General features: G+C 39.0%; 1 protein-coding gene across 1 annotated transcript; it reads left to right on the top strand.

Annotated features, from left to right (window-relative positions):
- The first annotated feature begins 622 nt into the window (after positions 1–622).
- Positions 623–27,943, top strand: LOC134205413 (delta(24)-sterol reductase-like). The gene is made up of 5 exons (XM_062680642.1): positions 623–1,061; positions 16,809–16,995; positions 17,059–17,347; positions 17,406–17,727; positions 27,036–27,943. The coding sequence occupies exons 1-5, from the start codon at positions 879–881 to the stop codon at positions 27,567–27,569; spliced, it is 1,515 nt and encodes a 504-aa protein (XP_062536626.1). The 5' UTR covers positions 623–878; the 3' UTR covers positions 27,570–27,943.

Raw genomic sequence — 27,943 nt, 5'->3', positions numbered from 1 at the left:
TTCTACGCATGCGATCGCGTGTACTCGAATAATAACGAATAATAAGGGGGAAGACCTACACTTGATTACAATTAATTGTATATTATTCGGCAACTCGGCCGCACGAAAAAACTCGGATTCTGATGGCTTTTCCGCAAACGGGACCTTAAATTGGTTTTGTTGTGTAGGGGTTATCACGCCTATCTAGAGAGTAGGAGATTGAGGGTTCGAATCTCTCCAAGACACGATTCTTTTTCGCAAATTTCATATCAATTTGTCCATTTCGAAACATGTGCTGTGTAAATGCATAAGTTATTTTTTCAAGTCATATCCCACGACAAAATGTAAGCTACAATTTAGAGTTTCCCATAATTGTTTATTATTTATTATTTCCCGTTTCCCGATAAGTTAATTCCAGGGAAAAATGGGACCCCTACCTCCAGTACGCTTGTAAAGCTGTGTCGTTCAATTTGTAAATCCGTCATCCTGAAGGTTAATTTGCTGGTTAATTTGCCTAAAGAATAATCCTACTATTTCATGGACTAATAAATTGTACAATACAAACCCATACCTTGTAATGGTGTAGACCAGATGCTTGTACTGAACGACGAAACATGCTTCCACATAGAATGGAATTGATAAAATAAATATCAACCAACGGGAGCGAGGATGAAGTAGAGTGCAATAAAAAAAAATCGGCAATCTACGACAAAAATACAACTGCCAATAAGCTACAGCTCCGGTGAGCGCATTCGCGAATTTAATTCACTTGTGTTGCGCATCTGTTCGCGGTCAGGTCATTGCCATTGACTTTTTTTCTCTTCTCCATCCTCGTCTATCTGGGTGGAGTCGTGTACCGGGCAAAGTGATTAGGCTCCAGAAAGGCAGTGATTTTGAAAATGCCTCGAAAAACACTTACTGAAATATTGCTCATAGACTACCGGTGGATAGTTGTTGTATTTTTCCTGTTACCGGCATCCTTTCTCTACAACTTGTTCTACAGTGTTAGAAGCAAGATAATCTTCAAGCTACATTCGGCGCCCAAGCAACATGATGCAAAGGTGGCAGGTATCCAGAAACAGGTAAGAATGAATGAAAATTCCAAAAAATGACCTTGGAAGGTTAACCGCAACTGCTACGCAAAGTAAATTTCTGCACTCCTTAAATTTAGTGTTCACTATAGTTGGATGGAATAGAAAGTTATTAGCCTTACGATGCGCAGAATGATTGATAGCACCAAGTAAGTCTACACTTGACGCCTGGATAATTTGTATATATATAATAATTATCCAGGCCTCTAGTCTACACTTCCACGGTGCTCCCCTGACCGTTATTAACAAACAAAATTCTCCATCAAAACTTATACCTGGAGCTGAATTCTGGGGCTATACTGCATCTCTGGACGAAGTTTTAAAAAAATCGTAAGGCCCGTTTTGGAGTTACGCCCTTTTAAAGCCGTATCTGTCATATATCGAAGAAATGCACAGGATTCTGTTCCAACACGATTTACATTTTTCAGTTTCGCCCCCATCTAAAATGTTTATCGTATATGAATAACCATCTGATTTTTCTCTGGATTATTTTGTGAATTTAGGAACATGTTGCATGGATTTTGGTCCTAAATTCAAGCTACACGATTAAAAATACAACTGAAACAAAATCGTGTAAAACAGAATTCTGTATATAACATCTCGTCAAATACATATTTCTCAACTTCCAAGGTGTCGTCAGCGATAAAAATAGTTTTTTTTGTTACAATCAATAGAATTCTATACAAAAATGTTGACCACGACGATAAGTAAAATGAGATTTATCAAAGAACATTTAAAAAATAAGATTAGTTTCATCTTATTCGACATTCAATTCTATAGCCCACTAAGTATGGTTATCCCTTTACGTTTAAATAATAAATGGGCAATATAAAATGTACACATGTCCTTTTTTTGCAGTAAATTCCAGCTTGCAAGAGTTGGATGTTCTGATGTTCTAAGTTATGGTTCTACATGTGGCGTTAAAGTTGATGTGAACGAAAACCGATATATGCTCATTGTGCCATCCCTACCGAATGTATTAAAAAATCCTTCCATATGAAACTTTGTGATATGATATTCGGAGGTCTTCGGAAGATCCAAACTTTCCCAAGAGACAACGAGCTTATCAATTGCGACATAGAATCCAGGTGGAAGTTCATATGAAAAGTAAGAATTGAAAAACATTCAAAACCGTTAAACAAAAACAACAGATGTTATTCACATAGGGGATTTGATTTGATATTCATAACATGCTCCAATAACGCCGCCAATTTCAGATTCAGAGAAATGGACATTAGAGTGATTCAAATTTTGACTTTTTCGCTCCTCTATGCTTAAACGATGACATTTGATGTTTTATTAACCCTCCTAAATTTTTAGCTAATTTGGATGTAACTAGACTGAGCACGCGCAGTTTCAAGTTTGTATGAAAATTACTATGAAATCAGTCACTTTTGTCGAAAACCGTTCCGCAACGTTGCTCATTAGGCTCTAAAAATATATAAATACGTTGCCAATATAGAAAATTTTGCAATGAAACTGATCGTCTTTGTTGCGAAACGATTCTATGCTTGCAAGATAAGTTATTAGAGAAATACTAAATCGTGGGAAATTCAATTTAACACGTAAAAGAATAACATCAATATCAATAATGAGCATTTTTGTTTCATTGATAACTTTGCTTACAAAAGTCAGATCGCTTCGCAACAACAACTGGCCTCTCGCTTGGGAAGTATTCTATGAAAACATCGTGTCGATTACATTTGAATAGTTAATGGGTCGCAACACGGAACAGTTTTTCACTTATGTGGCAATTCCTATAGTAATTTCCATACAAACTTCAAACTGCGCGTGCTCAGTCTAGTTACATCCAAATTAGCTAAAAATTTAGGAGGGTTAATAAAACACCAAATGTCATCGTTTAAGCATAGAGGAGCGAAAAAGTCGAAATTTGAATCACTCTAGTGGACATACTAGAAAAAGTTTTAAGGTTCTTTGAGGGATACATGTTTAAATGAAAACACAATTGTACATACCATGTGGAAAAAGTTATTAACAAATTAGTCAAAAGTTATTAACAAAAATGATATCGAAATGACATTTCCCGTCACTGCTCATATACCAATAACTTTTGCAAAATGAATGATTTCGACTTGATCTGTGTCATTTTTAATGCTCTCGTGCATGCTTACTGTTACTTGCAAAAATGAGAAACAACGCAATTTCAATTCTTTGTTTTTGATTGATATTAATATGAATTCAAGGAGCAGTAAGCTAATTTGTTCTTTACTAAAGCTCCATCCATACTTACGTCAACAAAATTTATCAAATCCGCCATTTTTCAAAAATGTACGCAGCATCAAGAAGATCGTGGTATGCTCAGTGAAGCTGTTTGTACCCTTAGAGCACCTTTAAGGTGTCAGACATAACCTTACTCCATAAATCCTTAAATTTGCCCAGCTCGTTTTTACACTGTGAAGTGAAAGAGGAGGACAGTTCATTAATATTGAACCACTGTCCTTGCCGGGAATAAGATGTATTTTGCATCGGCAGTTTACTACGCGCTACTATGCAGGACAACGTTCGCCGGGTCAACTAGTCACGGATACTTCCAATTCTCCTGGGAACGCCGTTCTCGAGTTTTTTGCCTCACAATGTAGGCAGGAATTTATTTAGGAATAAGCCATTATTCATATTATCAGGTTTATAATCTTGAGGGCACCTGTAATAATGTACTCCAAATCGTTCAATTTTAACAAGCTGTTCCATATCAACAAGGTTCGAATTTTTCAGGCAAGTGTGGAGCCAAAGACAGTACTCGTAGCCGATTATCACCAATAGCCTTAAATGTACGAGTTTCAGATTTTGAAACTTTGGATTTGATCTGGAATTTTTGAAACCATGGAGAGTTTAATTTTGATAATCTACCAATTTTAATAAACACATTTTCGACGAGGATATGGCTACAGTTTTTAATGCATTGAATAAAAGCCAGTACACCCGATTCTTTTTTTTACACGGGGGATGCGTTCCGTGTGAAAAAAGTTTTCAGTTCAAAATTTGAAAATCCGTGTAAAAAAAGTTCTATGATTTCTCGAATCATGCAAAATGGAGCAACTTTGCAAAAATTTGGTATGGGATTTTTTTTACACGGACCTGTAAAAAAAAATCCGTGTAAAAACAGAATCGGGTGTACATCATTGTAGTATACTACTTTTATTGCTGACGACTCATTGTAAGTTGAATATGCACATGACGAGATATTATATTGATTTTCTTTAAAATCATGCAGATACGTCTTAAAAAGGGCGTAACTCCAAAACGGGCTCCACGATTTTTTTAAAACTTCGTCCAGAGACGCAGTATAGCCCCAGAATTCAGCTCCAGGTATAAGTATTGATGTAGATTTTTTTTTGTTTATAACGGTCAGGGGAGCACCGTGACTTTCCTTTTCCTCCCATTTCCCATTAAATATTTCGATTCGCGTATGATACCCGCATCGCGTCGCATGATGCATCCGTATTTTACGAACTGGTCATGAAACTCCAGAAGTTCCAAAACATCCCAAGTAGCTGTTATTTGAATCTTACTCTGCTGTTCACTTGCCATGCATTTTTATAAAAGGTAAAATACCAAAGAAATAACAATTATTATGCAAAATATTTCATTTATCAATAATTCAGCGATAATACATCGTTTTGATAGAGATATTTATTAATGCTTCATTTATAAAAAGTTTATCAAGCATATTTTAGTTTTATTACGCTACATTCATGTACCTACTTCTTCAACTAATAAACGTAATAAGCTTGCATAAAAAATCACTTCGACTCGGATTTTTAGTAACCTTGCAAACAGGCTGTGCAAGAATTATTTGTTTTGCCCAATGAACACAACAACACAATTATCCGTAAGCTGTCTGAACGAGCAATTTGGCATGATACATTCATCAATGCCTTTGACTTAAAAATTGTAAAGAAGGGGACTTAAACGTGAGCCCTGGGGGAGACCCATGTAGCTAATTCGTGAAGTTCCCGAGTCATCATGAGAAAAACTCATACGCTTCTCTGACAACAGATTGTAGAAATAATTGTTTAAAATTGGTGAAAGTGTGGACTTGTGCGTGGAGTTTGTCAGATAAGACATCGACGCAAACTGAATCAAAAGCTCATGTCCAAAAACACAAGTATTCTCCTTGAAATCATTCTAGAAGCTCCCCTGGGAACTTCAAAATTCCTCCGGAAAGTTATCCACAAATTCCTCTGAAAATCGTTCGAAAATCCTTCTTATATATTTCTAATTTCCCCTTATCTAGAAACCCCTCACCAATTTTTTTTTTGGAAATTCATGAGGATATTCATTGAAGATTTCTTTTCTTCTCTTCAAGTTTTACTTTTATATATTTCTTCGGTTATTCTTCTAGAACAATCTCCGACATTTCCTTCAGGAATGCATTCGAGAGTTCCTTTAAGAATACATACGGAATTTCCTCCCAAAATTCCACTAAAAGCTTCTTTAAAAATTTATGAAGGATATCCTCCGATTTTGCTCCATAATTTCACTTGTAAATCTATAAGAAATTACTTCAGAAATTCTTCTAGGAACTTCTCCGGGCATACCTCCACGAACTCTTCCTTTGATTCCTTCAGGATAACTTCCAGGATTTTTTCCGGGAATACCTCCATCAATTCAATAGCGAAATCCTCTAGGATTTCATTCTGAAATTCTTTCCGTAATTACTTCAGAATATCTTTCAAGAAATTTCTTTAGGAATTTCTCCAGGAATTCGTCCAAGTATTTCCCCAGAAATTCATCAGGTATTTTTCAGGGAATTCCTTCAGGTACTTCTCCAGGAATTACTCTAGGAATTTCTCCGGGAATTTTTCCGCGGAATTTTCTTAGAATTCTTTCCAGACTTCAATCGGAATTTCTTCTTCTTATTGGCATTACACCCCCCTCTGGGACATTGCCGCCTCGCTGCTTAGTGTTCATTCAGCACTTCCACAGTTTTTAACAGCCAGGTTTCTAAGCCAAGTTACATCACCATTTATGCATTTGTATATCATGAGGCTAACACGATGATACTTTTATGCCCAGGGAAGTCGAGACAATTTCCAAACCGAAAACTGCCTAGACCGGCACCGGGAATCAAACCCAGCCATCCTCAGCATATGGTCTTGCTTTATAGCCGCACATCTTACCGCTAGGCTAAGGAGGGCCCCAAATCGGAATTTACTTAATCGGAATTTACTCCAGAATTTCATTCGGAAATTAATTTGAAAGTTCCTCCAGGATATCTTCCAAAAGCTCTTCCTGGAATTTCTTCAGAACAAACCTCCGGGAATTCATCCGGTAATTTCTTCAGCATTTCATCTGGGAATACTTTCAGGATTTCATCTGGGAATTTCTGCATTAGTTCCTCCTGGTATTTTCCCGGGAATTCTTTCAGATATTTCTCCAGAAATTCCATTATGAACTTCTCCAATAACTATTTCAGGACTTCCTTGTGAGAATTCCTCTGGAAGTGCTTGTGGGAGTTCCTCCGGGAGCTCCTCCAGGAGTTTTTCCAATAGTTCCTCCGGAAATTCCTCCAGAAATTTCACAGGAAATTCCTGCCCGTGAAACTTCCGGAGGAATGCACATAGAAACTACCGGAGGGTCTCCCGGAGGAATTCCCGTAGGAACTGCCGGATGAGCTCCCGGAGAAATTTTAGGAGGAACTCCCAGAAGAAATCCTAGAGGACCTCCCGGAGAAAGTATCGGAAGAACTTCGGGAGGTATTTCCAGCCAAATTTCTGAAGAAAGCCAAAATGTTTTCCAGAAAAGGGAGCATCCATAAATTACGTAACGCTTAGAGGGGGGGGGGTTGACCGAAGTGTGACAATCTATACAAAAATTTTAAGTGATTCATACAAAAAGTGTAACGAGGGGGGGGTGAAAATGGTCATTTTTTGCATTACGTAATTAATGAATCTTCCCAAAATACCTGTTGTCCGTAATTGACTTCGGAAAAAGAAAACTTAGCTAAAAAATGAAAATTTATAACAGTGCTTCCGAAGTCATATACGGACAATTAGACAAACAGACGGTTCAGGTTAGACTAAACATACGACGACAAACATTAGAAATATTTTCCCCTTGAAAAAGACACAATTCCCGTGTCGAAACGTCGGGTAAATAATAAACTCGAAAATTGTAAGACTGAGTAGCCGTTCAATAAATAGAATTAAACATACAGTCAATCCATTGCCGGTAAATATAAAAATATCTGAAGAGCAATAAATCATGCCTTTTTAAATCTATTATTGTTTTAATCATTATTGTTGTTCAATAAACGCACAACGCGAACGTTGTAATGCGTCACGTTTATTGGCGTTGTGTTTTAGTATAAAACGCTTACTTCAACGCTCAGCGCGACGCGCAACGCGCTATTATGATCCAGCCTTTACTGTTAGTTGTGGATTTAGTTTCAAAGTTTTTGGAACTTAGAAGGAAAAGGTACCAAACACCCATATTCATGTGTTTTTATAAAACTACGATTCAGAAGCCCTAAAAAAACAATATCCGCGTTTCTTCACTTTGCCAACCTTCTTGAACTGGATCTCGAGCGCAATGTACCGTTTGTGAAGTACGATCGAAGCGTGTTTCTGAAATTCTTTGAACGCGGCGGATTTCTCGCGATAAAGTTATGTAGGGTAAGACACCCAGAAATCACCCTCCCCCCAGTTTTCGCCCACCTATTTTAAAATCTTCATTTGTCGTAAACAGTTACAGTTAAAGTTTTTTCATACAAGCATCAATCAATTATGAAAAAACCTGAACTTTAACTGTTTCCAACAACGAGTTTTCCAGAAATGAAGGTTTTAAAATAGGTGGGCGAAAATTGGGGGGAGGGCGATTTCTGGGTGTCTTACACTATACTCAATATCCCACAACGGACTGTGTGGTTTCCTACGAATCGAAGCCTGGCCCTGGCCGGCGTTGTGCCTGAAGAGCGCTGTCAAGGATTAACTGGGATATAAACTTGTACTCTTCTCGCGGTGGATGTGCTTCTATCGACTGTGCGCCATAAATGATGGCCTCCGCACATTTTTTCTCAATCGATGTTCTTCGTGACGTCATATGAGAGGTCAATAGAAACAGATTGATTACGTCCATTGGAAATCAAGACTTCGATCGACAAATGATCAATACCATTGGGATCTTGGACCACCTTCCAAGTGCAGTCCAACGATAATGAGCTCGAACAAATGGAAAGATCTAGACGGCTATCTCTTGCTGGGGGAGTCACTCCTGTAACTTCTCCTGTATTCAAAATTAACATATTAAAGTCGTCACAGAGGTCGTATATCATTGTTGAACGGTTGTCGTCGTAAAGTTCCCCCCAGCCTGTTCCATGGGAGTTAAAATCTCTCAAGAGCAACCGTGGCTCTGGCATAACCGAGCAGATGTCCGAGAGATCTCTATGAGATATCGCGGTGTTTGGAGGAATATATATCGAGACAATACTGAGGTCTTTTCCTCGAATAATCACCTGACATGCGACAGCTTCTGTGCCAGACATTAGCGCAAGATCGTCTGTATAGAAGGTGTGCTGTTTTTTAATCCCTCCATATCGATTTGCCCGATCGCGGCGGATTATGTTGAAATCAGGAAAATGAAGGTTCACATCTGGTGTTAGCCATGTTTCACATAAAGCAAAAGCATCGCATTGTAATTTGTTACACTGTGCCACTAAAGTACTCTTTAATGGGTAAAAAAGTACCCATTATGAAGTTAAATAGTTCAACTCATTAAAAGAGTAAAGAGCGTTTACTCATTAATGAGTAAACCGCTTATACGTCAAATTAGCGAGTGATTTTTACCCACTACCACCGAAAATTTTGGCCAGAAAATGTGTGAAATTAACCCTTTTTTTTCAAAAAGCTTCTACTATAATGCGAACTGGGATGTAATTAATTTTCGATTCATTAAAAACTGGAATAATTCGAAACCATTTTATTAACAACATAATCAACATTATGATACATCAAGTATGATACATTTATTGCTGTTAGCGTAAGTAGCGCTATTTCACTAGAAAACCAAGCCATCATCCAAAGTCGTACAACCCCGGCGTTTAATCTGAACTAATCGATGCGCTTTCCGTCAGCGGATCAAGGGATTCACGGGTATTTAGATCCCTTCTGTTGTCCTCCGTGAGTTTTCAGCGAACATGGGATAGCGTAGCACCAACAGTTCCTGACGCGGCGTTCCACCCTGAAAAGGGAAGGGGTGTGTTCTCATCGGTATTCGCTGGCTTTCGAATTTCAACAAATACATAGAAGAATAGTTAGCTGAAATAATCAAAAGGTATTCTTTAATTTTATCCTGCAAATCTAAATAAAACAAAAATAGTACTCACGTTAACTCCGTTCACTCGAAATTGGTTAAGCCTTTCGCGTTTATTCACCATCAATACATTAAGTTGATTTTCACCCATTAATGGGTAAAATCATTTTTCTAAGGAATGGGGTAAAAATACGCATTATACAAAATTTTAAAGTACCCATTATTTTGACAGCTTCATATACCATCAAAAAATGGGTTTTTTAAACTCTTTAATGTGTATTGCTGGGTTTACAGTGTAACTAAAAATTTAAAAATATCTAATTTTGGAAGAATACTTCGACAGTTCCACTATAGAATCGAAATCATATTAACCTTATCGACGAAATTAGCCATCGCAGGATACAAATGACTCAAGGAGAGGCATTTTTGAAGCCAACTGCTTCAGGAGAGGAGTCAGAATAGGTACACTAGATTGCAACGAAACATCTAACAAGGGTTTCGAAATTCCCCCGCCATCTTTGTCTTCGTGCATTCTTCTTTTTCTTCTTCAATGGCTCTACGTTCCAACTGGAACTCGGCCTGCTTTCCAACTTAGTATTCTATTAACATTTCCTCAGTTATTAATTGAAAGCTTTCTATGCCCGCCATTGCATGAGTATTTACAATTGATACACTATGCCCAGGGAGTCGAGAATGTTTCCAACCCGAAAACATCTTAGACCGGACCGAGAATCGAACTCGCCATGTTCGGATTGGCAATCCTACGCCTTTGTTCGCAAGACTACTGGAGACCCATCTCTTCGTGCATTACGGACACGAAATGCGCCGCTGCAGGGAGGCATAATCAATTCTAAAACTAGACACTTATCACGGGGACAAAAAAAAAACAAAATAATGATTGGGAACACAGGGAAAGACGAGTAAAAAAGAATGAAAAAACCCAGATTAATCCACCTAGCGTTGGTGGTGCCTTTCTCGCATTTAGTTAAGACACCAACCTTATATGGGGTTTATATGTTCCGATGTACCATTTTCTTCACAACTTTTAAACGCAATGATCGATCGTTATAAAATTCAATAGTGATCAACAAGGCTTTGTCCCCTGTCGAATGAAACTTGTTGCGAGAAAATCGGTTAAGGATTACTGTACGAAAAGTTGTCTAATGTTTTTTATAGCTTTTGTGCACACACATACACACGGACAGACAGACATGTGCTCAGCTCGTCGAGCTGAGTCGATTGGTATATAATACTATGGGTCTCAGAGGCTTCTATAAAAAGTCCGTTTTCGGAGTGAAATGATAGCCTTTCGGTACAACTTAGTTGTACGAGAAAGGCAAAAAGTGAAGGGTTGTATCAAAGATACGACCGCAAATCTAACGTAGAATTACGTATAAGGCCGTTACAAATAATTAATAAACCTTTTTTTCCTACTGGTCTCCGAAAGGTCAAGGGGGCGGGGGATAATAAAAAATAAATATTAAAATGAAAAAAAAAACAAAAAACTCCTCGGATTTGTTAAAGAATGTTTTGAAAATCCTCAAAATTATCCGAATTTTATTTTGATGCCCCCTCAAAATATTATTTTTTGGCAAAAAAAATCCGGGGAAGGGGGGGAGACAAAATGGATTTTAAATATTTGTATCGGCCTAATGCGATAATAGATACGAAATAAAATCATCAACATTTTATGCATGTTCATACAGGATGGTTGACAGCCGAAATGTAGGCAGTTAACGTTAAAGTGCAATTTCAACATTGGCTGACAAAATTGAATTTTTCAATAGTTAAATAAGGTACCCCGGGGCAAGTGAAAATACGGGGTAAGTGGGTACTATGGCTGCCGATTAATCGGTGAACGTTTTTAATGATAACAATGTTCTAGAAAGATGAAGCAGAACTATCAACGAATTCGCCTGACACAAAAATATTTGGAATCAAAACCATTTGCGGCTCCATACTAATGGTATTGTTTAATCATGACTTTGAACTACCGGCAAAAGCTATTACTTTTATTTTAATCCAATGGATTTCCAACAAAATAGTCATTTCTAAATTCATCATTGATGTGGAGAGTGAATATTTTGAGCAATTAAATAATTGTGTGACATCGAAAACGATTTAAAAGTTTTGATTAAAGCCAAAATCTGCAATTTTCACTTGCCCTTGAGTTTTAACATACATGGGGCAAGTGGGACATATTTGAACAACATTTTCGATAGAGCCATTTTACCTGTTTTTAAATTGATGTCTAGTGAAAAATAACTTCGACACTCATATATCATATGGATCTGAATCAAATGCAGTTGATATCATTGGTTTCGTTGTTAAGAAGTAGTATACAGTTGATTAACCAAATATGTATTTTACTTTCTGAAAATGATCTCCCTCATGGAAAAAACAATGATTATAAATATGCGAAATTTTCCGTTGACAGTGCAAACAATCTATTTATTCTACAATAGATCAACAGGTTTTGTCTTGTGTTTTGCTATTTTTAAACTTCGCATCATATTAACAGATTTTTAGATAAATAAAATGCTTAAGACATAAATTGGCCATTTCGTTCTATTACAAATTCACAACACTGCGCATCGCCTGAATAAAAAACGTTCCTTTTGAAGTTCTAATTTATGTAATAATTTGTGTTCTAAACAGAGAAACATTCATTCGAAAAGTGAACAAAGATTTGCTTATCCTTTCCATCCAACACATTTGGTAAGAAAGTAAGCTAATGGAAAGCTGTTGTCTTGTTTTTATATTTGCTAACATTGTAATCCCTTTCTTTTTGCAAAAAACAAAAGTCTGACAAGCAATAAACCTCCATCCATGATCTGAAATACTACGACTCAGAAATTATATGAACATTTTATCTACATTCTTCAAATAAGTTCCGTTCGACAGTATAAAGCAGAATAGGTCCCACTTGCCCCGTTTGAAGGGGTAAGTGGGTTCCATAGGTAAATTTATTTATGTCACAAACAATATTTTTTGAAACTGAATAAATGGCTTACAACACGTCTACACTTCAACAACGGAAGCATATAATGATGTATCCGTGGTTAATGTCCTGAAATACCCTGTTTTCTAAGTATGCGTTAACAATTTTGCTGAACTAGCGTTTTTTTAGGTCCCACTTGCCCCGGGGTACCTTAATGCATTTATCAGCTTTTATCAGCGAATTACAATAGTTGTAAATAATCTTAGAGAGTTTACTGATCGACTCATACTAAAATCTCCGGAATCCGTTGAAAAACGGCTGAGTTATTGGTTCGTACTTCCTGACCTCTTTTCGTGATGGTCCCAAATTTGAAACTTTGGAATGACCCTCTCCCTATCTTATCGAAGGACGTAATTCTACGTCAAAAACACTAAAACGGATACTTGCGTTCACACTGATGTGTCGCCGGCTAATGGTTCTGGCAGCACACACTGGACGGATGTTCACTCGCCGATGGCGCGATCGAAGCCAAGCACTTTTTTTTCTTTTTTTTTTTAACTAATTTTATTTGCTAATTATCTAATACATGCATTCATCTCTTAGACTAGGTGTTCCGTGTTTTCTTAACACTATCATCCTTATTTGCTATGTTATATTTTTAGTTATTATTAATACATTTCAATTGCCTATGGCAGTTAGAATTTTTCCTCTGGTTGAATTGAACCATGTAGGAATTACAATGTTTTCAACTTAAACTAAACTTAACCTAATTTATACTAAGGGTACAAGGAGCTAATCGTTGCAATAGAAGATTGCAACGATTTTTGTCTAAAATTGGAAATTATTTTATTGGACATTTGTTGCAATGTCTCAATATTAGAAATTCTATGAAGTTCATTGGTACTATACCACGGAGGCAACTTCAGAATCATTTTCAAAATTTTATTTTGAATCCTCTGGAGTGCCTTCTTTGTGGTATTGCAGCAACTAGTCCATATTGGCACAGCATACAACATGGCAGGTCTAAAAATTTGTTTGTAAATCAAAAGTTTGTTCTTAAGACAAAGTTTTGATTTTCTGTTTATAAGTGGATAAAGACACTTAATATATTTGTTACATTTGGCTTGAAGGCCTTCAATGTGATTTTTAAAAGTTAATTTTTGATCTAGCAGAAGTCCTAAATATTTAGCTTCGCTAGACCAATTAATTGGAACCCCATTCATAGTGACAATATGTCTGCTAGAAGGTTTCAAATAAGAAGCTCTCGGCTTATGTGGGAAAATTATAAGCTGAGTTTTGGAAGCATTCGGGGAAATTTTCCATTTTTGCAAGTAAGTGGAGAAAATATCCAAACGTTTTTGCAATCTACTACAAATGACACGAAGGGTTCGCCCTTTTGCTGAGAGACCTGTGTCATCTGCAAACAAAGATTTTTGACACCCAACCTTCATGCCAAACACTGTCAAATGCTTTCACTATATCAAGAAGAGCCACTCCAGTCGAATATCCTTCATATTTGTTGAGCCGAATTAAATTCGTTACTCTTAATAATTGATGGGTGGTTGAATGCCCATGGCGAAAACCAAATTGCTCATCAGCAAAAATAGAATTGTCATTAATATGAACCATCATTCTATTTCAAATAATCTTTTCAAACAGTTTGCTTATTGAAGAAAGCAAACTGATTGGGCGATAACTAGAAGCCTCAGCTGGATTTTTGTCCGGCTTCAAAATAGGAACAACTTTGGCGTTTTTCCATTTATCTGGGAAGTATGCCAATTGAAAACATTTGTTAAATATATTAACCAAAAAGGATAAAGAGCTCTCAGGAAGTTTTTTGATAAGTATGTAGAAAATACCATCATCACCCGGAGCTTTCATATTTTTAAATTTTCTAGTAATAGATCTCACTTCATCCAAATTAGTTCCCAAAGAAGGGTCAAAAACATTCTCTTGATTGAGAATGTCTTCGAAGCTCCGTGTAACCTGATCCTCAATTGGACTAGTGAGACCTAGACTAAAATTATGGGCACTCTCGAACTGCTGAGCAAGTTTTTGAGCCTTTTCGCCATTTGTTAATAAAATTTGATTTCCCTCTTTAAGCGCTGGAATTGGCTTTTGAGGTTTTTTAAGATTTTTTGTTAATTTCCAAAAGGGTTTCGAACTGGGATCCAACTTCGAGACATTATTCTCAAAGTTGGTATTTCTCAGAATAGCGAAACGTTTTTTAATTTCATTTTGCGAATCTCGCCAAATAACTTTCAACGCGGGATCGCGAGTTCTTTGGTATTGCCTTCTTCTCACATTTTTAAGACGGATCAGTAGCTGAAGATCGTCGTCAATAATAATGGAGTTGAATTTAACTTCACATTTCGGAATTGCAATGCCTCTGGCTTCGACAATTAAATTTGTCAAAGATACGAGAGCATTATCAATATCACTTTTGGTATCGAGAGGAATATCAACATCAAAATTCCTATCGATATACGTTTTATATAAATCCCAATCAGCTCTATGAGCTGATTGGATTATAAATGGCTTCTTGTGAGATTTCAAACGTCACAGGAAGGTGATCAGAGTCAAAGTCAGCATGAGTTACCAATTGGCCACACAGCTGACTTGAATCCGTTAAAACTAGGGATCCTACATTCAGAGATATGCGGAAACGGCCATCTTGAGCCAATCGAGCATTGAGAACTGTCAAAATCTGAGCCAAATGAACATCGTTATTGTTGTACATCGAAAGGTATTGCGATTTTGGTGAAATAGATTTCATGAAAAGTTTTATTGAATAAACAATTATTTTTGCTTTCGTAAGTGAAAGTAGTCTAGTTGATGCCTTATATCGTGTTCATTCGTATTGCTCTTTAATGTTAGCGAAAATGCACTGCTAGAGGATAGACAACATAATCAAAAAGTATCATCGAATGTAAAGTCATGTGCAAGCCTAAACATTTTTCACTGCGGCAAGTGCTGGCAGCGTTTGTTTACAAAAGTAACAGCGTTGCTAAATCGTCTGGAAAAGTATTCGCACATCTCTTAATATAGGATCCCTAGTTAAAACTAAATAAATTGTAGAAGGATTTCGACTGGAAGAAAAACAAGTTGGTATATTGAATAGTATAATATCCCGCAGAACAATCTTCAAATAAAATTTTACCATTGGGATTGCTTTGAGCATTATTCCATGAACGGTGTTTTGTCATTGAGCGTTTGAAAAATTTCTACCCGTCGAATCTGGGATCCGATTGGAATTTCCCGTCATCAATTTTGCACGGGAATTCAAAACTTTTTTGCGTGAAGGGCATTCCCAGAAATTGGATTTATGATTGCCCCCACAATTTGCGCACTTAAATTTATTGGAATCTTCTCTCACAGGACATGCGTCCTTGACGTGAGAGGTTCCACCACAAATCATGCATTTAGCATCCATGTGACAATGTTTGGTTCCATGACCTCACTTTTGGCACTTACGGCACTGGGTGGGGTTTTGGAAATTTCCCCCAGGCCTTCGGAAATGTTCCCATGTAACACGGACATGAGACATAATACAGGCCTTTTCCAAACTTTTCATATTATTTAGTTCACTTTTGTTAAAATGAACTAAATAAAATTCTTGAGAAATGCCCCTCTGGGAAGAACCAGAGTGGGATTTCTTTTTCATCTTAATTACTTGGACTGGTGAAAATCCAAGTAATTGAGAAAATTCAATTTTATTCTCATCCATCTTATTGCCGGGGGTCCACGGTATATTCGATACGCAAAGAGATTCTGTACTGAGTGTGATTTCTATGTACAAAATACAAATAGGGGAAAGGGGGGGCAATATTCCCTAGCTAAGCAAACACTGCCTCATTGTCTTATTTGTAACGCTATTCATGGGTATTTTCACATTATGCATCAGTTAAACAAGATAGCTAGTTGATGCCATTCAAAAATTGTCAAAAATCTCAATCATATTGATGATATTGACATTTCAAAAAAGTGGTGATATTCTGTTGCCGGAAAACTCATGAGGCAAAACGCCTTTTAGCTGGCAGCTTCTAGGGAACAAAGCACCACGCGTCTGCGAATCAGCATTCTGGTATGGATAGTGGGTGGAGACGCAAGTACATTGTAGGTTAATGCCACTAGGGTATTTTGCCTCGCCAAATAGATGTTTCTTCAAAATGTGGAAATTTTCGGTTTTTCCGACCTTCCCATACACTATTTTGAAACTTTTTTCGCCTAACCTACATAATTTTAGATCTAGTTTTGTTACGGGCATCCTAATGACGGTAAATATGAGGGAAACCACAAAAGGCGTTTTGCTTCGGGGGGGCGGGGGTCTCCGTTTTGGAGCTTTTTGAATCAAACCAAATGTGAAAAATGCTTCAACTCAAATTGCGTTGAGCACAAACTTTTAAAGCCATTTTTGCTTTAATTTTGTATCTGTACCTTGAACAGCAAATGTTTATTTCAATAGATCACTAAGTTCGAAGATAAATAAATGTGTAACCCAAAAATAACTTCCATTTCTCATGCAGGTCAAAAAATGGAAAGAATCCGGATCGAAAACAAAAATGTGCACCGCACGACCTGGCTGGCAAACGATGAGCTTCCGAAAACCGATGTATAAAAAATCATCCTATCAAATCAACTGCAACTTAGTAGATGTTCTGGAAGTCGACACCACCCGTAAAGTAGTTCGCTGTGAACCGCTTGTTAACATGGGTAAGTGAGGGCAATGATTCTAGAGCATCTCAGTATATCAGTACGACCAACATTGTATTTCAGGTCAACTGTCCGAAACGTTGGCTCCTCTAGGATGGACCATTCCGATTGTACCTGAACTAGATGATTTGACTGTGGGAGGCTTGGTCATGGGAACCGGCGTCGAATCCAGCTCACACATCTACGGCCTTTTCCAGCACATTTGTCTGTCGTACGAATTGGTTCTAGCTGACGGAAGCGTTGTCAAGTGTTCTGCAACGGAAAATGCCGACCTTTTCTATGCTGTACCATGGTCATATGGAACCCTTGGATTGCTGACGGCCGTTGAGATCAAAATAATCCCAGCCACAACGTAAGTGAAAAACAACATGGGACTAGACGAAAGCAGAGAATTGTGACTTTCATTACAGGTACATTCGGTTGCACTACGAGCCAGTAGTTGGTCTAAAAAACGTTGTAGACAGGTTCGAAAGCGCTTGCCGAGACTCGAAGAAGAATCATTACGTGGAAGGTTTGCTGTATACTCTCGATGAAGCCGTCATTATGACCGGAGAAATGGTCAAAGACAGTGAGGTCGAACCGGATAAGGTTAACGATATCAGCAAATGGTACAAGCCGTGGTTCTTTGTGCACGTTCGCGATATTTTGAAACGTCGTGAAAAGACATACGAATATATCCCATTGAGGGAGTACTACCACCGTCACTCCAGAGCGTTGTTCTGGGAAATTCAGGTAAGTTAATTAAGAAGAAGCATCTTCGAGAATTGCTATCCGTTGTGCAAAAGACGATAATCGACAATAACCTGCAACGTTGTGTCGTGTCCTCAGGAGACGGCTGCATCCGAATCAGCCGTCTCCAGCTGCTGCTCGATCCGCAGCAGCTCCGAAGCTTTACTGCTTCCCGCGAAATACATCACAAAACTGAAGCTGACTCCGCTCATCTGTCACTCACACATCTGGCACTCGTGTCCAATGTATATGCCCTCTTATTCTGTTTATATTTATATTATCAATACCCGTCTCAATCCCTACACGTTGGTTTTACTAACAGCAGTCAACGAAGCGAATTCTGAAGCATCATATTGAGGTCGTGGTGAAACGTTATTTATTAGTTAGCGAATGATTTGTATATGGTAACGTATATTGCTATTGGCCACAATATGGAGGAGTCGTAAATCGTAGCGGACAACGGGAACCTCCCAGATCTGCATACCGCACCCATTCTTTTGTTAACACGAGAATGTTTCCTACCAAAAAAATCTAAATCAGACCGAGAATCTAAATCAAACCGAGATTTGCATTTTGTAAATGATTGGATGTAGAGAACAAAAAAATAGCTTCACGCTGCACTTCTTTTGACATTAACATTCAACAGCGTGGTATGCAATGTGGTGAAATCTCAATTATTATATAAATATCAGTTGAAAATGTCGATTTATGAAATTCAGAAATACTTGTTTGGATACACGTGGAGACAGACATAATTATATGCATATGAAACTACAGACCAGATATTTTAAATCCTGTGGGGATTTCCTTGCCCCAATTTGCCCCTCTGTTGCATATGAATGTAGAGACAGAGTAGATTAAGCAAATAAAAAATATATTCCATTTTCAAATGTTTGTTTGAATTTGCAAAAAATAGGCACTCTTCATTAAACGTGTATGCTCTTAGCAATGAATGCGAATGAGTCAGTTTTGAAACGATTGTGTTGGTAGATAGACGTGCTCTTCCCTGCTCTTCCTACGTGAAGTCACGACAATGTCGCGGTTGGTACGCGGACCTTTTCGCTCCCAGAAGAAATGCTCGGCCGATTTGTCCAGTTCTTCCAGCTGTGTGTACGTCGTTGAATTGCGAATGCTTATTTTGTTGTTATTGTGAAGCAAAAGGAGAATATTTTTGTGATAGTTTTATTTTGACCTGGGTTGCTGACGATTAAAATATGGTGAAGAGAGGGGTTAGCGATTTTTGCTTGTGTGCGTAATGGAATAACAGATCAGGACCAATAGGCTCTCGCCTAAATTCCTCACAAACACGAACGCACGGTTAATGGTTGCAAACAATCCCATTTGATTTTGCCGTGACAGCTGCTCGTGGTTGCAAACAAACAGTGAAAGTGTGAGTGAAATGTGCGTGTACGTACATGCTTGAAGAAAACCTAATGGCTGATCTGTGTTGCCTTGTGAAGTTGTTTGGCCTGAAAATGAGGGAACCAAAAATGTACGTACCCAGTATTCATAATTAAAATTGAAAACGGGAATTAAGGTATGAAATCATAGTTCCTTCAAAATTAATAAAGTTGGGCTACTAGTGTTGCTGAAGGGATGATTTGTGTGGAAGCATGTAGTAGAATGCGACTCATTTCGAGGTAAGTTTTCTTGGGCTTGAAGTGGTACAGGAGTACTTACATACAGGGTAACAAGAGGCTATTTGATTGGAAACTGAATTTAAATGAAATAGTTCGTATTTGGATCTATGGAGGAAATGCTTACACATTTCAGAGAGTTCTATCTTTATTGAATTGTCAAACCGTTTCCAGCAAAATATACAAATAGTTGCTGATGCTGTGGAATTATTGTTATCATTCAAATTATCACCTGCTAATTGTGACGAATTGGTATGCAGGAGCTGAAACGTGAAATTTGTTTGAAAAAAAAAACATTTAGTGCGTCTCATAACAGGGCAGCAACAGGAATTTCATTTGTTCGCTTGAAAATTGGATTGAAAACTAATAGGGTTAGCATCGTTCACAATAGTATTATCGGATCTCCTTTATGTGATTTGACTATTTAAAAAAAAACATTGTAGATGGCTAATGTTTGCGCTTATCGATTGTTGGTGAAAGCATTGATGTTGGCATGGTGGAGTTTGTGGCCAAGAGGATTATTCTTAAGCTTATGAACAATTATATTATATTGTACATGTTCGTCTAGAAGTGTCATTTTATCAGAAACAAGCCTGGAATGATCGAAATAGGAAGCAGGTGCATTACAGTATTGTCGCCGCTAATTACGTAATTAGCAGTGGCCTCGATTTCAGTTTTAAATCAACTATTTTGTCCAAGGTACGACCGAATCAAATTGACTACATTGTAGGTGAAAACCCAAATAGATGTGAAACATATTCAGGAAAGATTTGTACTGGTTTAGAAAATATAAAACAAGTTACAACGGTTCATTTGCTTTTCGACTTAATGGGGTTAAGAAAATGCAACTCGAGATCAACTGGATCACTACCTGAAATCACCACCATGCTTAGTTGGGCTAAAGAGATTCAACTTGTGAGAACATAATCCAGTCGGACCTAGTTAGGTCAAGAAAAAAATCCATCTCTGGAAGTGAGTTGGTCGGTGGCCGGGATCGCCATTGGACCTAGTTGGGTCAAGAAAAAATCCAATTCTGGAGTGAGTTGGTCGGTGGCCGGAATCGCCATCGGACCTAGTTGGGTCAATAAAAAAAAATCCAATTCTGGAGTGAGTTGGTCGGTGGGCGGAATCGCCATCAGACCTAGTTGGGTCAAGAAAAAAAATCCAATTCTGGAGTGAGTTGGTCGGTGGCCGGATTAGTCATCGGACCTAGTTGGGTCAAGAAAAAAATCCAATTCTGGAGTGAGTTGGTCGGTGGCCGGAATCGCCATCGGGCCTAGTTGGGTCAAGAAAAAAATCCAATTCTGGAGTGAGTTGGTCGGTGGCCGGAATCGCCATCGGACCTAGTTGGGTCAAGAAAAAAAAAATCCAATTCTGGAGTGAGTTGGTCGGTGGCCGGAATAGCCATCGGGCCTAGTTGGGTCAAGAAAAATCCAAATCTGGAGTGAGTTGGTCGTTGGCCGGAATCGCCATCAGACCTAGTCGGGTCAAAGAAAACCAACTCTGGAGTAAGTTGGTTTGTGGCCGGAATCGCTATCGGGCCTAGTTGGGTCAAGAAAATCCAACTCTGCAGTAAGTTTGTCGCGGGCCGGAATCGCTCTCGGACCTAGTTGGGTCAAGAAAATCCAACTCTGGAGTGAGTTGGTCGGTGGCCGGAATCGCCATCGGACCTAGTTGGGTCAAGAAAATCCAACCCTGGAGTGAGTTGGTCGGTGGCCGGGATCGCCGTCGGACCTAGTTGGGTCAAGAAAATCCAACGCTGGAGTGAGTTGGTCGGTGGCCGGAATCGCCATCGGACCTAGTTGAGTCAAAAAAATCCAACTCTGGAGTGAGTTGGTCGATGACCGGGATCGCCATCGGAGCTAGGTAGGTCGAGAAAAAGAGTCCGATTCTAGAGTGAGGTTGTCGCTGGCAGGGATCGCCACCGGGCCTAGTTGGGTCAAGAAAAAAAATCCAATTCTGGAGTGAGTTGGTCGGTGGCCGGAATGGCCATCGGGCCTAGTTGGGTCAAGAAAAAATCCAATTCTGGAGTGAGTTGGTCGGTGGCCGGGATCGCCATCGGACCTAGTTGGGTCAAGAAAAAATCCAATTCTGGAGTGAGTTGGTCGGTGGCCGGGATCGCCATCGGGCCTAGTTGGGTCAAGAAAAAAAATCCAATTCTGGAGTGAGTTGGTCGGTGGCCGGAATCGCCATCGGACCTAGTTGGGTCAAGAAAAAATCCAATTCTGGAGTGAGTTGGTCGGTGGCCGGAATCGCCATCGGGCCTAGTTGGGTCAAGAAAAAATCCAATTCTGGAGTGAGTTGGTCGGTGGCCGGAATCGCCATCGGACCTAGTTGGGTCAAGAAAAAAAAAATCCAATTCTGGAGTGAGTTGGTCGGTGGCCGGAATAGCCATCGGGCCTAGTTGGGTCAAGAAAAAAATCCAATTCTGGAGTGAGTTGGTCGGTGGCCGGAATCGCCATCGGACCTAGTTGGGTCAAGAAAAAATCCAATTCTGGAGTGAGTTGGTCGGTGGCCGGAATCGCCATCGGGCCTAGTTGGGTCAAGAAAAAATCCAATTCTGGAGTGAGTTGGTCGGTGGCCGGAATCGCCATCGGACCTAGTTGGGTCAAGAAAAAATCCAATTCTGGAGTGAGTTGGTCGGTGGCCGGAATCGCCATCGGGCCTAGTTGGGTCAAGAAAAAATCCAATTCTGGAGTGAGTTGGTCGGTGGCCGGAATCGCCATCGGACCTAGTTGGGTCAAGAAAAAAAAAATCCAATTCTGGAGTGAGTTGGTCGGTGGCCGGAATAGCCATCGGGCCTAGTTGGGTCAAGAAAAAATCCAATTCTGAAGTGAGTTGGTCGGTGGGCGGAATCGCCATCGGACCTAGTTGGGTCAAGAAAAAAAATCCAATTCTGGAGTGAGTTTGTCGGTGGCAGGGATCGCCACCGGGCCTAGTTGGGTCAAGAAAAAAAATCCAATTCTGGAGTGAGTTGGTCGGTGGCCGGAATGGCCATCGGGCCTAGTTGGGTCAAGAAAAAATCCAATTCTGGAGTGAGTTGGTCGGTGGCCGGGATCGCCATCGGACCTAGTTGGGTCAAGAAAAAAATCCAATTCTGGAGTGAGTTGGTCGGTGGCCGGAATCGCCATCGGGCCTAGTTGGGTCAAGAAAAAATCCAATTCTGGAGTGAGTTGGTCGGTGGCCGGAATCGCCATCGGACCTAGTTGGGTCAAGAAAAAAAAAATCCAATTCTGGAGTGAGTTGGTCGGTGGCCGGAATCGCCATCGGACCTAGTTGGGTCAAGAAAAAATCCAATTCTGGAGTGAGTTGGTCGGTGGGCGGAATCGCCATCGGACCTAGTTGGGTCAGGAAAAAAAATCCAATTCTGGAGTGAGTTTGTCGGTGGCAGGGATCGCCACCGGGCCTAGTTGGGTCAAGAAAAAAAATCCAATTCTGGAGTGAGTTGGTCGATGGCCGGAATGGCCATCGGGCCTAGTTGGGTCAAGAAAAAATCCAATTCTGGAGTGATTTGGTCGGTGGCCGGGATCGCCATCGGACCTAGTTGGGTCAAGAAAAAAAATCCAATTCTGGAGTGAGTTGGTCGGTGGCCGGAATGGCCATCGGGCCTAGTTGGGTCAAGAAAAAATCCAATTCTGGAGTGAGTTGGTCGGTGGCCGGGATCGCCATCGGACCTAGTTGGGTCAAGAAAAAAATCCAATTCTGGAGTGAGTTGGTCGGTGGCCGGAATAGCCATCGGGCCTAGTTGGGTCAAGAAAAAAATCCAATTCTGGAGTGAGTTGGTCGGTGGCCGGAATAGCCATCGGACCTAGTTGGGTAAAAAAAAAACCAATTCTGGAGTGAGTTGGTCGGTGGCCAGGATCGCCATCGGGCCTAGTTGGGTCAACAAAAAATCCAAAATTGATGTGATGGAGGTAAAAGTTTTATTTTTTCTGATTGATGCTGGAATGATTTTTGAGCCTGGAAAATTCAACCCATGAAGGCATAATTGAAATCAACTATTGTTAGATATCGAGAGATAGAATATAAGAAATGATGTTGCGGAGGTGGAACTTAAATATTTTCTGATGGATGATTTTTGAGCCTGGAAAATTTAACCCAAGAAAGCATGATCAAAATCAACTATTGTTAGATATCAAACATTGGAATATGCGAATTGATGTGACGAAGGTGAAAGTTTAATATTTTCTAATTTTGATGCTGGAATGATTTTTGAGCCTGGAAAACTCAACCCAAGAGGCCATAACCGAAATCACCTATTGTTAGATATCGCGAGTTAGAATATAAGAATTGAAGTCGCGGAGGTGGAAGTTTAATATTTTCTGATTTTGATGCTGGAATAACTTTTGAGCCTGGAAAACTCAACACATGAAGGCATAATTAAAATCAACTTTTGTTAGATATCGAACGTTGGAATATGCGAATTGATGTGACGGAGGTGCAAGTTTATTGATGCTGGAATGATTTTTGAGCCTGGAAAACTCAACCCAAGAAGGCATAAGCAGAATAAGCTATTGTTAGATATCAAGAGTTGGAATATGAGAATTGATGTTGTTGAGGTGGAAGTTTAATATTTTCTGATTTTGATGCTGGAATGATTTTTGAGCCTGGAAAACTCAACCCACGAAGGCATAAGCAAAATCAGCTATTGTTAGATATCAAAGAGTTGGAATATGAGAATTGATGTTGTTGAGATGGAAGTTTAATATTTTCTGATTTTGATGCAGGAATGATTTTTGAGCCGGGAAAACTCAACCCAAGAAGGCATAACCGAAATCACCTATTGTTCGATATCGCGAGTTAGAATATCAGAATTGATGTTGCGGAGGTGGAAGTTTAATATTTTCTGATTTTGATGCTGGAATAACTTTTGACCTTGGAAAACTCAACCCATGAAGGCATAATTAAAATCAACTTTTGTTAGATATCGAACGTTGGAATATGCGAATTGATGTGACGGAGGTGAAAGTTTTATATTTTCTGATTGATGTTGGAATGATTTTTGAGCCTGAAAACTCAACCCAAGAAGGCATAAGCAGAATAAGCTATTGTTAGATATCAAGAGTTGGAATATAAGAATTGATGTTGTTGAGGTGGAAGTTTATTATTTTCTGATTTTGATGCTGGAATGATTTTTGAGCCTGGAAAACTCAACCCACGAAGGCATAAGCAAAATCAGCTATTGTTAGATGTAAAAGAGTTGGAATATGAGAATTGATGTTGTTGAGGTGGAAGTTTAATATTTTCTGATTGTGATGCTGGAATGATTTTTGAGCCTGGAAAACTCAACCCAAGAAGGCATAAACAAAATCAGCTATTGTTAGATGTAAAAGAGTTGGAATATGAGAATTGATGTTGTTGAGGTGGAAGTTTATTATTTTCTGATTTTGATGCTGGAATGATTTTTGAGCCTGGAAAACTCAAACCAAGAAGGTTTAACCGAAATCACCTATTGTTGGATATCGCGAGTTAGAATATAAGAATTGATGTTGCGGAGGTGGAAGTTTAATATTTTCTGATTTTGATGCTGGAATAACTTTTGAGTCTGGAAAACTCAACCCATGAAGGCATAATTAAAATCAACTATTGTTAGATATCGAACGTTGGAATATGCGAATTGATGTGACGGAGGTGAAAGTTTTATATTTTCTGGTTGATGCTGGAATGATTTTGAGCCTGGAAAACTCAACCCAAGAAGGCATAAGCAGAATAAGCTAATCAAGAGTTGGAATATGAGAATTGATGTTGTTGAGGTGGAAGTTTATTATTTGCTGATTTTGATGCTGGAATGATTATTTAGCCTGGAAAACTCAACCCAAGAAGGCATAATTAAAATCAACTATTGTTAGACATCGAGAGTTAGAATATAAGAATTGATGTTGCGGAGGTGAAAGTTAAATATTTTCTGATTTTGATGCTGAAATGATTTTTGAGCCTGGAAAACTCAACCCAAGAAGGCATAACAAAAATCAGATATTGTTAGTTACTGAGAGTTAGAATGCTGAAATCTAGATATCTGGTTAGATCTCGAGAGTTGGAAATGCTGGTTAGTTAGAGTTGGAATACTCGAGAGATGCTGGAATGACCATTTGAGCATGGCGAACTCAACCTAAGAAGGCATAAAATAGCTATTGTTAGATGTAGAGATTTAGAATATGAGATTTATTATTGCGGTAAAGAATGTTTGATATCTTCTGATTTTGATCCTGGAATGGTGTTTTGAGCTTATCCAAAAGGACATACAAATCAACGATTGCTTGATATTGAGAATTAAAAAGAGAATTATTGCAAGTTGAAGATTTTTTTACCGATAATCAGTTCCGTTAGAGTGGGGGAGAAGGTGAATGTAGAGACAGAGTAGATTAAGCAAAAAAAATATATGAATATTTTTTCAAAAGTTTTTCAAAAGTTTGCCTGAATTTGCAAAAATAGGCACTCTTCATTAAACGTGTATGCTCTTAGCAATGAATGCGAATGAGTCAGTTTTGAAACGATTGTGTTGGTAGATAGACGTGCTCTTCCCTGCTCTTCCTACGTGAAGTCACGACAATGAAGTCTTCAAATATCACTATTTTCGACCCTAAATCGCCGATAACAAGTCATGTTTGCAAAAAACATCCCTGGTTTCTTCCAGAAAGTGGTCTATTTTGATTATATATACATTTTTGTAGAACATTGTATTGACCTGAAACTGTTAATTTCGAAAATATCTTTAAATACTGTTTTTTTTAGGGTCTGTCCATAAAAAACGCCCGTATTTCAAAAACGATGATAGATGGACACTCGGTGTATTCAGCAATAAAAATTCATAATAAATTACACTACAACTATGCCAAAGACACCATATTTAAAAATCGTTTATAAAAGAAGTTACATTTTGCAGCGCCACCTGTGGCAAAAATTGGAGCTACAACTTTTCGTCATTCGATGCGCCATATTTTTCTAAAATTTATTCCCAAAGACACCGATGCCAAAAAATAACACCCTGAAGTGGTAAAATAAAAAGTTCACGATTTTAGCCAAACGCACCACTGTGCATTCCTTTTGTTGACTTCCTATTGAGATTCTCACGTCCGAATGTGTGAGTGGCGATAAAAGGAAAACAAACACTCCTAGATGGTGCAACTCAGCAAAGATTGGGTAAAAATGAGTATATTTCCATATATTTTTTGACTCTTTTGAAATCATTGTGATGACCCGGTCATTTTTTAGGTTATGAGCAGAAGGAAAACAAACATGTCTTTACACATGACGAATTGCACATTAGTGTGCGAGCGCTAAACGTCACTCATCTCTATTCTATCAGGTGTGCGTTGAAAAAGGCTGTGAAGGCGATGGCACCAATTGAGGTGAACGTGCCCCTGGAGCCGACGATCTGAAACCTGATACTTGGGGCGGCATTGTGGGGAAGGGTCTTCACTGGGTTGTTGAGTTTGTGGTCTGTTACTTCATTCACTGCTTATCACAAATATCGGTTCACTTTGTTGTTCGGTCTCATTGATTACGGTGCGTAATCTGATCGCTAGCTGGTTGACTGTGGACAACTACTTTATTAGGCTTTTAATTTGTACGTCCGATTGCCCTGGCCAGAAAAACTTGACTCCGAGAGAAATATTTGTCATTATTAAATGGAAACGTTTCTATAACAAATTAACTATTTTCTATTACTCACAGGACATCGTGCCATTCGGGAACAATATCATCTTCCGTTACCTGTTCGGCTGGTTGCTGCCAGTGAAGGTTTCCCTGCTGAAGCTCACTCAAACGGAAACGGTAAAGAAGCTGTACGAAAACAATCACATAATTCAGGATCTTCTGGTTCCGACCAGCACCTTGAAGAAATGCTGCGAAGAATTCGACCGCCTGGTGAACGTCTACCCGGTGTGGCTGTGTCCGTTCCTGTTGCCCAACAACCCGGGAATGCTCCAACCGGCCAAGGGAATGAAGAGCGATCTGTACGTGGATATTGGAGTGTACGGCGTTCCAAAGAACCGTCCATTCCACCCGGTGGAAACGACCCGTGCGATTGAAGATTTGGTCGAGAAGAGCAAGGGCTTCCAGATGTTGTACGCCGATACGTACCGCAGCCGCGCGGAGTTCCGCCGTATGTTCGACCACGGCCTGTATGACAAGATGCGCCAGAAGTATAAATGCGAGGAGGCCTTCCCGGAGGTGTACGGCAAGGTTAACAAGAATGTTCGGGATTAAATTAAAGCTACTATTGGCACCAATTTATTCTTTAATATGCATTTATTCGTAGTGTAGAATAGAATACGCCATCTTGTATCTGATTGATATATGCATTGCAGTTTTTTGTTTTGTTGGTATGCAAAAATATTTCTGTTCATTTCGAAGAATCGGAACATGGTATTCTTAAAATTACGAGCTATTATTGTATCTATATTTAATTAACATATTTCAATCTGGTACGAATGCATTCTAGTGATGATCTATCAATCAAATGTATATTGCATACTAAGAAATTCAGCTCTAGGTTCAATTATGTTTGAACATGCAGGTGAATCGAACCTAGACCCGAATAGAGAGAAATCAAGTAGTGTCAATAAATGCTTCCCACAAGA

This window comes from Armigeres subalbatus, chromosome 1 (genome assembly GCF_024139115.2).
Source record: "Armigeres subalbatus isolate Guangzhou_Male chromosome 1, GZ_Asu_2, whole genome shotgun sequence".
In the NCBI taxonomy this organism is placed as follows: domain Eukaryota; kingdom Metazoa; phylum Arthropoda; class Insecta; order Diptera; family Culicidae; genus Armigeres; species Armigeres subalbatus.
Note: the sequence above shows the minus strand (reverse complement) of the source record. Positions and strands in the feature narration are given on the sequence as shown.